The sequence below is a fragment of the Amphiprion ocellaris genome, chromosome 18, assembly GCF_022539595.1.
Source record: "Amphiprion ocellaris isolate individual 3 ecotype Okinawa chromosome 18, ASM2253959v1, whole genome shotgun sequence".
In the NCBI taxonomy this organism is placed as follows: domain Eukaryota; kingdom Metazoa; phylum Chordata; class Actinopteri; family Pomacentridae; genus Amphiprion; species Amphiprion ocellaris.
Genome location: NC_072783.1, coordinates 15,430,714 through 15,444,257, shown reverse-complemented (window position 1 = coordinate 15,444,257; position 13,544 = coordinate 15,430,714). Strand labels below are relative to the sequence as shown.

Below are 13,544 nucleotides of genomic sequence, written 5' to 3'. Positions count from 1 at the left end.
ATGCAGTGTTGTCATTTGCAATACTTGTTGTTAGGTGTTTAGTTTCTTATGAAGGAGGAATATTTTCGACTTGCCATGCAATAATCTGTCTGCTGGATAGTCACAAATAGCAGCTATTCATTAATGTTATTTCATATATCAATATTTAAATCATTTATTTGATCTTCATTACAATAGAATATTAATAAGTAATATGAGTCATTGTGTAGAGTTCATCATTGCCAAGTGCCAGGACTTTAGATGGAAGTTTTTACACATATTTATGTAAAAAAAAATTTTAAATATATAAACGTGGTCCTCTTCTTTAAGACTGTCTTTTTCTTTTGTCCTACCAACTTCAGAAGTTTATAAAACAGCTCCAGAGTCCAAGGTGCCCAGCATACAGATGTCTTTCCAGATTAGGGTTCCATGTTTTTCCTTTCAGGTTAAAGTTCCATGTTTTTTATGGCTTGTGAATCCACAAGTAAGATCGAGTAGAAGTGCAGCATTTTCATCCTACAGAAAAGATAACAGATCATTATTAATGGTAAATCCTTCATTTCATGATGTCTTGACTTTGCAGTGCTTTAAATACGAAGATATGCACCTGTAGCTGTAGCTCGGGTTGCATTTCCCAGCAAGGACTATTAGAAAACTCCTTCATGCAGCAAATGAAGGATCAAACAACGAACCTCATTTGGGGAGTAAGGCCTCCATTGGTACCTCCAGGTTTCCCAGATACCAGAAGATCCAGAATACCAGGCTGAGGAATATTAGGAGCGACCCAGAAAAGACAAAGAAATCCCAGAAGCTGAGGGGAGCAGCAACCCCAACAAAGAATATGATGAGGCCTGTTACATCCATGAGGATGGCAAGAGAGAAAAACAGCAGGCAGCGGCCGACATAGGTGGAATACTCCATGACACGAATAGTTACTAAATGGTTACTCAAAGCTTCACCGGTTTGTCTGTCTGACTGTTAGAGATGAAAAAAGTTAGGACTGAAATAAATTCAGTAGTTATGCTTCCTCCCTTTATGTTGCTGCCTGTGAGTCTGTACTGAGACTGATGAGAAGGAATAGTTTAAACACTCGGGTCACATTCCTTTCTGTATCTACATCTCACATTTTTTACATGACACCGTCTGACAGAGGAGAAATATGTTTCCTTAATGATGACAAGAGATTTTCTGGCTCTATCGCTGTATGTGGCTTCATTTCATAAACATATTTTGCTCCAGCACTCACGGATTGAAGCCTTATCTCAGGCCTACAGGTGGATTTGTAAAGGTTGAAATATATTAGCCACAAATTTCCTCCTGAAATATATTATTGCATGATTTCAAATAAAACAGATATAGAACTCTTTAGATACTGTTTAAACATTTCAAAGATTAACATAAAAAATGATGGAAGGAAAAAAAAACTGCTTCCTGACTAAGAAAGATGTTACATGTAAACAAAACAAAGGTGGAACCCAGACAAGGAACAACTAATCCTTTGTGTAACTCATTCCATGGGTATTACTGTGTTGTTATCAGGCACCAGACATGACCAGTCATCCACAAAACAAACAAGTCAAACAATGACTACATCTATTTGAACTTTATTCCCAAGAAAAATAATTTACATCTGCCACAAAATCAGCACATAAAAATAGAAATGTACTATGTACATGTTAAAGACCCTTTCTTCTTCTGTGCACAGCCCTTCTTCCTACTGTGGATGCTAGGCTTTTCCCTGATCAAGAAACTGTCTTCCTTATTTAAAAAAAAAAAAAAAAAAGTGACTTTAGTTCACAACTTCAAGGTTTTCAGTCTTTTGGAGTTCTTGAAAAATCATCAAAGAGAGTCTGTCCTTCAAAGACACCTGGAAAGCCAGACAGCACCTGTGAAAAAGAGCAGAGAAAGGGGTTATATTTACTGATACAGGTTAAAATTTGAGGGGAAAAAGTAACTATGAAATTTAATGCAAGGCTTCAAAAACTAAGCAATAGAAGTACTTTAAAAAGACATGATTAATCTGGAAGATCTGTCCCTCTGAAATTGGATAACATAAATAACACATTTAAGAAGCTTACTTTCCTGAGAAATAGGAGCCAAAGAGGTGCAAGATTTTGAGTGGATTACACAATTAACAGCAGATTTAGATGGTATGTTTTGCTGCTGTAAATATGTTCACCCACTGTATTGTTCAATTATGTGAAGTACAGATAGACTTAAAAATAGTCAACTGTATCAAGACAATGGTGCACACACTTTTTCAATTTCAAAATAGGGCTGTAACAAACTCTGGTTCTCATTTTGCAATTGTATATTTATTAGAGGGTTTGGAAGCACTGGACCAGAAACATCTTCTTTAGTCAGTCAATTAAAATTTGAGTGCAAGAAACTAATCTGGCATCATCCTTAGATTTACAACAGATCTGTATTTTTCCCTTTTCATCTTCTTCTAATTATTGTTCTGTCCAACTAATGTTGGACAGAACAATAATTAGACTAACTAGTCTAAATTCCAAAGATATTCCACTTATTATCACATAGGATAAAGGAAAATACCAAATCCTACCAACTGAAAAGCTGCATCATGGGATTGGTTGCCATTTTTGCATGAAAAATTACACACACAAAAAATTCATTTTGTTGTTGATGAGAGCTGATTAGTTTTTGTTTTTCAGGTTGATCCAGGTCAGAGTGGTGGAACTGACTTTAGGGAAACCATACTTATAATTAAAGAAATAAATTGTGTAGCCTTAAATTTACTAGCTGCGCCACAGCTACAGTAATTACACAATGCACATTTGTATACGTTCCTTTGGGGTTTCTGGATACCTGAAAGTAGTAAAAGATTAATTAAAGTGATTTTAGGAAGTATACTAATTTGCTTTCCGCATAAGTGCAAAATTAAAAGACCAATATAAATATCATACAGACAGAGTTTGTCTGAAAAATGTCCTTACAAGCATCAACGATCTAATTTATGTAAACTGTGCATAAACAGGAATACATTTTTTGTAGAACAATTTAGCCAGTTTAGCACACTTGCTTATGATATTTATATATATCCACTACCGGGGTCACTTGAAAATGGCCTTATTTTTGAAAGAAAACCTGATTTTTTCAATACAGTCTAGACATTCTGAACATAATTATTTTAGCTGGAAACGGCTATTTTTTTTAATGGAATATCTACATAGGGGTACAGCAGCCCACTTCCAGCAACCATCACCCTGCGTTCTAATGGTATATTATGTTAGCTAATCATGTTGAAAGGCTAACTGGTGATTAAAAAATTCCTTGTGCAATTATTGTAGCGACCCCCAAACTTTTGAATGGTAGTGTGTGTGTGTGTATATATATATATATATATATATATATATATATATATATATATATATATATATATATATATATATATATATATATTAGAGATCGACCGATTATCGGTCGGGCCGATTATCGGTGCCGATATTTGGACATTTGACGTATATCGGCATCGGCCTTTTTTTAATCCGATGGGCCGATATGAAGAAATCAATTTAAACCTGAGTTATTTCGGCTCAGATGCAGCCGCGTCTCTCTCTCCTGCTTTCTGTCTCCAGCACTATCCACCCCGCGCTCTGATTGGTTAAACTTCAGTGGCAGAGCCTCTGAAGCAGTAGCTGTCCTCACACACACACACACACACACACACACACACACACACACACACACACACACACACACACACACACACACACACACACACACACACACACACACACACACACACACACACACACACACACACACACACACACACACACACACACACACACCAGAATCACATTAGAGAGGGAACGTTTTCTCGTGTGAGAAGCTCCAGAGAGAAAACACGTGTCGAAGGTAAATGCAGAAAACTCTTCCAAAATTGTAATAAACATCCCAGTGCTCTAGATCTCACAACTACTACTAACGTTACAGTGAGAGCAGCAGAATAACGTAAGCGGAGTAAACATTAGCGGCAGCTCTGCTATCTCCTATTACCTCCCGACATGTCTGTGAATTACTTAATCCTCTGCGTAATCGAACGAAGCAGGAAGATGAAGTGTCGACGAGTCTCCCTTTAAACGTGTGTCAAATTTGAAGCCTTCTGTAGCCGACACAAAAACAATCAGAAACATCAGGGAGAGTTTTGCAACTCTTAGGGAGTGACGTGTGAAAAACAAACAGCTCTGAGACTCCCTGCTGGAAGCACCTGGGACAAAGACGCTCAACGGTTGCAGCGGCTGGGGGATGAGAGCGTCTGCACAGGCATGATCCCAGTCAGAGCGTCTCTGTGTTACTAGTAAGAGAGTGGAATATTTAAGAAATACACAGAGGAGAGATGGCCAAAGTGCGGATTTGGAACTTTCTATCATTTTATTTAAAATACTACTACTACTACTACTACTACTAATAATAATAATAAACTTATTCTAGCAATGGAGAACACCAGGACTCCAGATTCTCCACATGGTCCTAAATGGTAAATGGTCTGTATTTATATAGTGCTTTACTGTACCTGAAACGATACCCAAAGCGCTTTACATTATACATCACATTCACCCATTCATACACTGATGGTAGAAGCTGCCATGCAAGGCATTAACCACAACCCATCAGGAGCAGTTAGGGGTTTAGGGTCTTGCTCAGGGAGACCTCAACATGAGCTCTCCAGGCCAGGATCAAACTGGCAACCCTCCAGTTACAAGACGGCCACTCTACCCAATGAGCCATAAAGCCCCTTTCCTATTGTTCTTGCCATTGTAGAGACTGTGGTGGACAGAAAAAGTTTTTTTGGAGTGGCACAAATTCATTTATGTAAAATTTTATTGTGACTCCTGATGATTTTGTAAATAGTTCTGCCAAAGTGCCTAAAAATGTCCTGCATTTTAGTGCAAATAGTGGTATATAACTGTGACTGCTGAATTTGCACGTTATTTTATGACATAAACAATTTATATTTGCATTCTAAGTTGTGAAAAGGATTCTTTACACATGTTTATGGTGTCCACAGTCAAAAAAATCTAACTTTTTCCTACTCAGACTTTGTATTTTTTCAGCAATTTTAGGTCAAGTGTGTTCATACATTATATCAAAAATGTATAAATAATTGTAGAATCATACAGGTGAGGTTGTGCTGAAAAAAGGACACCAAGCAAAGCAAGATCAACAATTTTTAAGGTGAAATATAAAGGTACAGGTCAAAAATGGACCTCAGTCAAATTGTCCCCCAGATTCCTAAGGGTTAAAGCAAAGATAAGTCATTATAGTTATATTTAAATTTTACTTTATTTACTGTGGAAAAATTTCAGGGAGGTATTTATTTAAGCTTTTATTCAACTTTGTAAGAGATTCCTCTGAGTGTAGGAAATCCATGCACTTCTGGAGCTATTATTTTCTGTTTGTTTGATTAAATAAACATGCTTTAGGCATTTAAACGAAGTTCAGTGTTTGCATTATTCAATTTTTTTCACGCTAACTTTTACACTTTTACTGCAAATGAATATTGGCTCCAAATATCGGTTATCGGCCTCCTCTAACTACTAATAATCGGTATCGGTCCTGAAAAACCCATATCGGTCCATCTCTAATATATCTATATATATATATATATATATATATATATATATATATATATATATATATATATATATATATCTATATATATACACACACACACACACACACACACACACACACACACACACACACACACACATGTATAAACATAAAATCACAAATTGTCACAAGGTCCTGGTAGGTGTACTTTCGTGTTTCAAAGAAAATCATTCTAGCTAGCTATTTCCTTCTGCTTAATGTTTCAAGTTCCTATGCAAAATGCCTAGCTATGCTAGACAACAAGCTTATTTGTTTCAGCTTACAAACTGTATATGAAAGATAAACACAGTGACCGTGACGTAACCTAATAGTTTATGGACTACAGTTTTGAAGCCTTGAGTTTGTAATTTGGCCGTCACCATCCTGCTCTTTTGAAACTGGATGTAACAAACAACGTGTTGATCTGACTGAGAACTTGAAGAAACTGTAAATACTGACAACGCAGCCCTGCCCTAACACATACTCTGCTTTACTGGCTACTTTACTGTAAATGGGACCATAGTTTACAAAATAAACATCATACTGTATTGAAAGAAATGTCAAACAATACATTGAGACCATAAACTCATTAGGAAATAGTTTACTGAGGTATCAGATCAAGTTCTCTCTATGCAATCTGAATTTATTTAGTTTTTTTGCATCCAGAGTCGCTGCCCCCTGTTGGCTTTAAAATCAGGTTTAAGATACTTCTGAGCTGGTTTCACTTTTCAGACAATCTTTACTCCGCCAAGGAACGCAGCGGAATTATGTGACAATTGACATTTGTTTGTCTGTCTGTCTATCTGTTTGCAACATTACTCAAAAACCGCCTAACGGATTTGGATGAAATTTTCAGGGAAGGTCAGAAATGACACAAAGACCAAGTGATTAGATTTTGGCAGTGATGTGGCTTATAGTCTGGATCCATTGAGATGTTAAAAATTTCTGTATCATTGCGAGATAGTGGCACAACATCACTCTAACTATGACTGCACATTAACACTACGTCAACTGCCTGCTGACGAGGATCACGATTGTGGTCCTACTACGAATTGACCGTTGTTGGCCACAAATTTTTTCTTGTGTCAGAAATCATACAATGACTGAGCAGCCTTGGTGGAGTATTGTGCTCTCTGAGTGCTTTTCTTGTTTATACAGCTACAGTCCATGTTTCAGCTACATACTTAAAGTCAAACTTGAGAATAATACGTTACCAATGTTCTCATCTTATCCTCATAATGAAAACAAATACGAGTATTTTTCACAATACTGAAGCATCCCATCTCCACACTAAAACATTATGTAGTCAGGGAAACATTATCAGCTCACTAAGACAGTGCAACATCATGTGCAGATATGGCATATCATCCCTTAATCCCAAACCTAATCTGCCTCCATGTTACAAAACCGTTGTGGTGTCATTTAATGGACGTTGTGAAATATGTGTTTACTGCAGGCCTATATTTGACCATTTACTGTTCCAACAATTACAATTCACACAGGCTACTGTCAAATCTGACTGATAAACACCTCACTTTATGTCCTATGATACAGAGGGGCTGGTGGTTGCTACAGAAGCAATGTTGTCTTTAGGTGGAGGCCTGTGTTTGCAGGAGGAACATGCACTGATAAAACCCCTATTATGTGCACCTGTTGCCAGGAGTTCAGAAATATTAAGGTTATATTACTATGTTGCAACCACACCCAGCCAGTGAAACCTTAGCCATGTTGTAATTTAAACAGCTTAAAAAATTTAATTTTTTTGTATATTAATTATAGCTTTTCTGATACCTGGATTTTTTAAACTAATATTGATGATGACATTTAGGATTTCGATTAATGACATACGGTATTGGTGGATATTTATATATTTTATCCATGGCAGTGATACATAAGTTGACATTTTAAATTTGTTCACGAGCAGACAAACTATTTAACAATTATACTCTATCCTGCAAAAACTGTATATTATTTTGTAAAAATAACTAAACAGAACATACTGTATGATGTTAGATTATATATTCATATTTCTTCCTATACACACTCCTTTTCTTTGGGTAGTTTTAAAACTTCTTTTGCTACCTGGATATGCTTTCATGGATAAATCTCTCTTTAAGACTTCATATCAGTGTATATTTAAGATGAAGAAACTCTAAGATATTTAGTTATTTAAAGTTAGCCCTGGAAGCCCAATAAATACAAAAAAGACTCCAGTTAAGGAGTGGTGTCTGCAGTGTTAGGACAACAACCCAGAAAAATATGTGACATGACCTCAGTTTTGTCTCTCAGTGCTCTTTTGTCTTACATTTAACACTAAAGTTACAGCACAGACTCCAGCCTTATTGCTCAATATGTAGTGTTTACTCTTGTAACCACATCATTTCAAAGAGAACTATATCTGAAGATCATTAGCCAGGTTAGATAACATGGGAATCAGGGTAGGGCCCATTGGAGTTAACTACCTGGAAGCTGGAGGAGTGGAAATGAAGCAGACTTGCATATGATTCCTGCATTTGGTGGCTGAGCGAGGTGAGGAGGCCCAGCTATACCCATATCCACCCTCCTACCACACTCCATTCCACTGGATCAATAAGCACTGCTGAGTTCCATTAAAATGCAATTGCACCTGCTGCCCCAAAGGGTGTCTGGCTTGCCACCCAGTTACAAGCAAACTGATGGCTAAAATCATGCAGAACTGTGAAGGTGAGCAGAAATGGTCAGGCTCATTAATTAAAAGCTGCCACGGGCCACTGAAGATCTTTTCACAGCAGCTGGGGAAAGAAAAAAAAATATTACAGATATTCATGAGCACAGTGGCAGGCAGGGTCCTGGGGGGTGGGGAGAGTGGAGGGCGAGTGTGAGGGTTCTCATTCCTCACAACCGACTTTGCTGTGGGTGTCATCCGATCTCTGACAATAATGGGAGACATTTCATAATTATGGCTCGGGTGAGAGCCAAGGGAAGACTGTTATGCCAACATGCAACACAACCAGGACGCCAGCAGTACTGATGAAAGAGTTACAGCTGTGGCAGTGAGCAGCTAATGACAAGCAAAACAACAGCAGACTGACAGAAAGGGTCAAAGCAGGCCAACATGCTGAATATTTATGACTTTCAATTATGATTGTTTGTTGGCTGAACAGGCCACACTTTGAGAGGATCATACATTTTTCAGAGGCTTGCCTTTACCTTTTAGAGAATGTAACAGGTTATAGTGTCAGAAGATTAAGTAGGTTTTGGGGAATGGGTTTTCACAGCCTCAACAGCACTGAGCAAGTTGCAATAATAGACTTCAGATAGACGGGTGTTGAGGTGGGACTGGGTTAGCTGAGGAGAAAGGATGAGAGGAAAATACGCACCATCTCCTGTCAGAGGAGCCTCTCTGCCTTATCAACCACCGCCTGCAGAGCCACGTCTGAGCTCGTCAACACCCCCAACTCCACGTTTTTGTCGGCTGGAGGAGCGCACTCGGGCCATCCATCAAACCCCCTGTTGTCGTGCCAGGACAAGGCTCCGCCGCTGCTGCCGCCTTCCCACGGAATCCGCGAGGGCACACAGACTCGCACAGAGCCGTTGTTCTCCTTCCCGTTCCCCATCTTCTTCTTCTTCTCCTCTTCTACCTCCAGAGGCTTCGCGCCGCCTTTGGAAAGCCTCTCGGACAGCTTCCTGGCCCAGTGCGTAAAGTTGATGTCTATGGAGCTCGCCTTTTCCTCCGTGTACATCTGCACGTTCCCCGTGTACCAGAGCACCCACCACATCAGGCTCAGGAAAATAATGACCGAGCCCGTGTAGATGAGGAAATCCCCATAGAAGCGACCGTCCAGGTTCAGGTTGCCGAAAATCCCGACCAGAAGAACAATGAGCCCAGCGGCGTCAAAGACCAGAGCGAGGACGAATAGCGTCGCACAGTTTCCCACACAGCCGCGGGCCATACCGGAGCAGAGGCAGCAGCCCGAGTAACGGCGCTGAGCAGCTATTCTTGTTTTGCAGGAGGAACATTTCCAACTTACACCTGTACGGCGTTCACCTGTGCGCAGGCCCGCCCACAATCAACGTCACTGTCTCAGAATGGGCTCCCAGGGGCCGAATATCAACATGCTGCTTTCGATGACACCGAGTAAACTTCACTCTTCGACCGTTTGGAAACCCAGTTTGGAGAGCAGGGACTAATATTGAACCATTAAAAAGAGTTGTGACCTCAGTTTTTGGATGGTGGGAATAAACCACACAGACCTCAGGTGAAGCAGGAGAGGCTTAGCACAAAGTTCCACTTCATCCCAGTTCTCTTTTCCACATCTGTCCATCAACTGTTGGTGCAATTTATAGTTTTTTTTTCTTGGAAAACACTATAATGCATGCCCATTGTTGCTTTTTGTACCGTATGCCATTGTTTTCTTTTTAAGTTTGGTTCGAACTAACACGTTTACAGCTTAACTTGATGTTCTTGCATCACTTTACCGGTGCACTAAACTCTGTATGTGTCTGCAATGTTCAACATTATAGAGAGCTCTGAGGAAAACCACCAAGGCTCAGACCTTATTGCCTGATCTAAAGTCGGCTCTGAATGCAAAGAAATTATCATACAGGCTACATTCTTAAATATTTTAGACTAAAACTTCCATTTTTCTCATGTGCATGCTGCTGCTGTAGACTCTGTGTATCATAGCTCTCAACATTTCATTTCCAACTCATTGTCCGGAACACCTCACTGTAAACTTTATGATCTGGTGTCGTGGCCGTCATTAAACAGAAGGAGAATGCAGTACTGCTATAATTTTATTTGCAAAGCAATACTGGATAAACTACGTTCTTACTTGTGCCATTTTCTACTACTTACCAACACCAGTTATTAATTGTGTTTTGGGTGTCCAGGATTTGCTCTGAACTCAGTGTTGCATCCTGGTAAAACCTAAAGAAAAAACTACAACATTTTTAAAATGAATAATTATTACTTGGTCCACAGTGCTATACACTACTGTTCAAAAGTTTGGGGTCACTTAGGAATGTCCTTACTTTTGAAAGAAAAGCAGTTTTTTTTTCAAATGGAGATAACGTTAAATTAATCAGAAATCCAGTCTAGACATTGTTAATGTGGTAAATGACTATTCTAGCTGGAAATGGCAAATTTTTAATGGAATATCTCCATAGGGGTACAGAGGAACATTTCCAGCAACCATCACTCCTGTGTTCTAATGCTACATTGTGTTAGCTATTGTGTTGAAAAGCTAATTGGTGATTTAGAAAACCCTTGTGCAATTATGTTAGCACATGATTAAAAGTGTGAGTTTTCTCGGAAAACATGAAATTACCTGGGTGGCCCCAAACTTTTGAACAGTATGTGGTTAAAGGACCTCAGATGTAACAAAATGATATTTGATGCATCACTGATATTGACTGGCCCGTCATGCTTGTTAGAGCATTTGAAGTCTTTTTTGCATTCTCATGTGTAAGGAAGCAGTTTGTAAAATGACAGTTTGTGGATAGAAGTGTCTAGAAGTGTCTTTTTTAAAATGAAAGATATGTCATCGCAATGAGGACAGATTGGTGGATCGACGTCTGACATTACGGTGAGCGTATTGCATAATTTCCTCCTCTAGCACTGTGTTGTGTTCTCTGACTGTCGTAGCTTATCCACTCCATGTAATTTGATATTCATTAAATCTCTGTGTGTAACGCTAATATTTGAATCGTAACATACGCTCGTTTTCTTCAAGCACCTTCTCAAAGTCTTGTACTTAATTCTAACTTAACCTGTTATCTCTCGTCCACTAGCCTAGCACTTAGCAGTTAGCATGGCTTCTCCCTCTTCCTCTCCTTCTCTGTCCTGCCCGATCTGACCAGTGATGATATGTTTAGCTGCATGTCGTCGTTTCGCCACTGGTTGTCTACATGGTGTACGGCAAACGACGTTGGCTTTATAGACAATTGGAGCTCTTTTTGGGGAAAACCTGGTCTGATTAGGAGAGACGGCATCCATCCCACTTTGGCTGGTGCAGCTCTCATTTCTAGGAATATGGCTGATTTTATTAGAACTCCTAAAGCATGACAACCCAGAGTTAAGACCAGGATGCAGAGTTGTAGTCTTCCACACCTCTCTGCAGTTTCCTCTCAGCTGTCACCCTCCAGTAAATCACTTAGCTTTATTGAGACTGTGTCTGTCCCCCGACCACCAAAAGTCAATAAATTCAACAAATCAAAAAAAACCAAAAAGAAATAGTAACCATAAAAATCAAATAAAAATTAATACCACTATTTCTACAGAGCGAAGAAACAGGACTCTAGCTTAAAAATTAACCAGAGACCTAAACCTAGTTACGGTTCATTTGAAAATCTCACTCTCAGTCTCTCTCATCCAGATTTAAAAGCTCAGAAACCAGTTTTATTTGTTGTTGTATATCGTCCTCCTGCTCCTTACTCTGAGTTTTTATCTCAATTCTCAGACTTTTAATCTGATTTAGTGCTCAGCTCAGATAAAGTGATTATTGTGGGTGACTTTAACATTCATGCTGACGTGGACATTGACAGCCTTACGACAGCTTTTAATTCAATATTAGACTCAATTGGGTTTTCTCAACATGTAAATAAACCAACTCATTCTCATTCTTTCTTATGGCATAGAAATCGAACAGTTAACAGTATTTCCCCAGAACCTTCTTCTTTCTGACCATTTTATAACATTTCAATTTACAACAATAGATTGTATAGGAGTTGAGAATAAATATCATTACAGTAGATGCCTGTCTGACAATTTGGTAACTAAATTTAAGGAAGTAATACCCTCTCTATTTACTTCAACACCATTTACTGATAAAATGAAAGGCAAATACTATAATTTTACCCCCACAGAAGTGGATTATTTTGTTAATAATGCTGCAGCCTCACTGCGTACAACACTTGATAGTGTTGCACCTTTAAAAAAGAAAGTTCTATCTCAGAGAGGACCTGCTCCTTGGTATAATTCCCAGCTGCGGACTTTAAAGCAGGCGTCCTGAAAGCTGGAAAGGAAGTGGTACTCCACTAATTTAGAGGAAGTTTATGTAGCTTGGAAAAAAAGTCTAGTAATTTATAAAAAAGCTCTTCGTAATGCCAGGACAACGTATTATTCATCTTTAATAGAGGAAAACAAGAACAACCCCAGGTTTCTCTTCAGCACTGTAGCCAGGCTGACAAAGAGTCAGAGCTCTGTTGAACCTTGTATTCCTTTAGTTCTAAGCAGTAATGACTTCCTGAGCTTCTTTACAGATAAAATTGTTATGATTAGAGAAAAAATTAATCTGGCCCTTCCTACAAATGTCACAGATGTATCATCGAGTACAGATGCTTTAGAATTGGCTGTAAGACCAGATGGATATTTAGAATTTTTCACTCCTATACATCTCTCTGAACTAATTTCAACAGTTTCTACATCTAAACCATCACCATGTCTTTTAGATCCTATCCCAACTAGACTGTTCAAGGAGGCTTTGCCTTTAATTAATTCTTCAATGTTAGAGCTGATTAAGAATTGATAAAGTCATCCTCGCGACCTGTTTAGCGTACAGAGAGGCTGGACAAGACTGTGACTTACCAATCAGGCGACTGGACCATCTCACTATTTGGTTCAGTGAGTTTTTCTCTGTAACAGAGGTCTGGCCGAACTATGCCACTAGGCAAAAAGATAAAACAAACACAAAAAAAGAATGATAAAGCAGAGTCAAGATTGTTCGCTCAATGTGGAAATGTGCAAGTTGTGACCAAATTCCACACTTGAGGCTTCCAATCAGCCATGCACAAACCAAAAGATGACGTCACAGTCTCTATATCCATCTTTTGCATTCAGGGTATGATCTCAGTGAACACCACTTGTGGTTGTTTTCTTACTCAATGAAATAAATACTTCATGGTCACTTCATATAAAGTATTATTACAACAAGATTTGCAATTATGTTGAACACAAGTATTTTGTT

The 13,544-nt window shown here is 38.8% G+C and overlaps 1 protein-coding gene across 1 annotated transcript; it reads right to left on the bottom strand.

Annotated features, from left to right (window-relative positions):
* Positions 1–1,567: 1,567 nt before the first annotated feature.
* LOC111577817 (transmembrane protein 238-like) lies at positions 1,568–9,618 on the bottom strand. The gene is made up of 2 exons (XM_023284274.3): positions 8,958–9,618; positions 1,568–1,865 (listed from the first exon to the last, which is right to left on the bottom strand). Exon 1 carries the CDS (start codon positions 9,528–9,530, stop codon positions 8,967–8,969), a length of 564 nt encoding a protein of 187 aa, XP_023140042.1. The 5' UTR covers positions 9,531–9,618; the 3' UTR covers positions 1,568–1,865; positions 8,958–8,966.
* Positions 9,619–13,544: the final 3,926 nt, after the last annotated feature.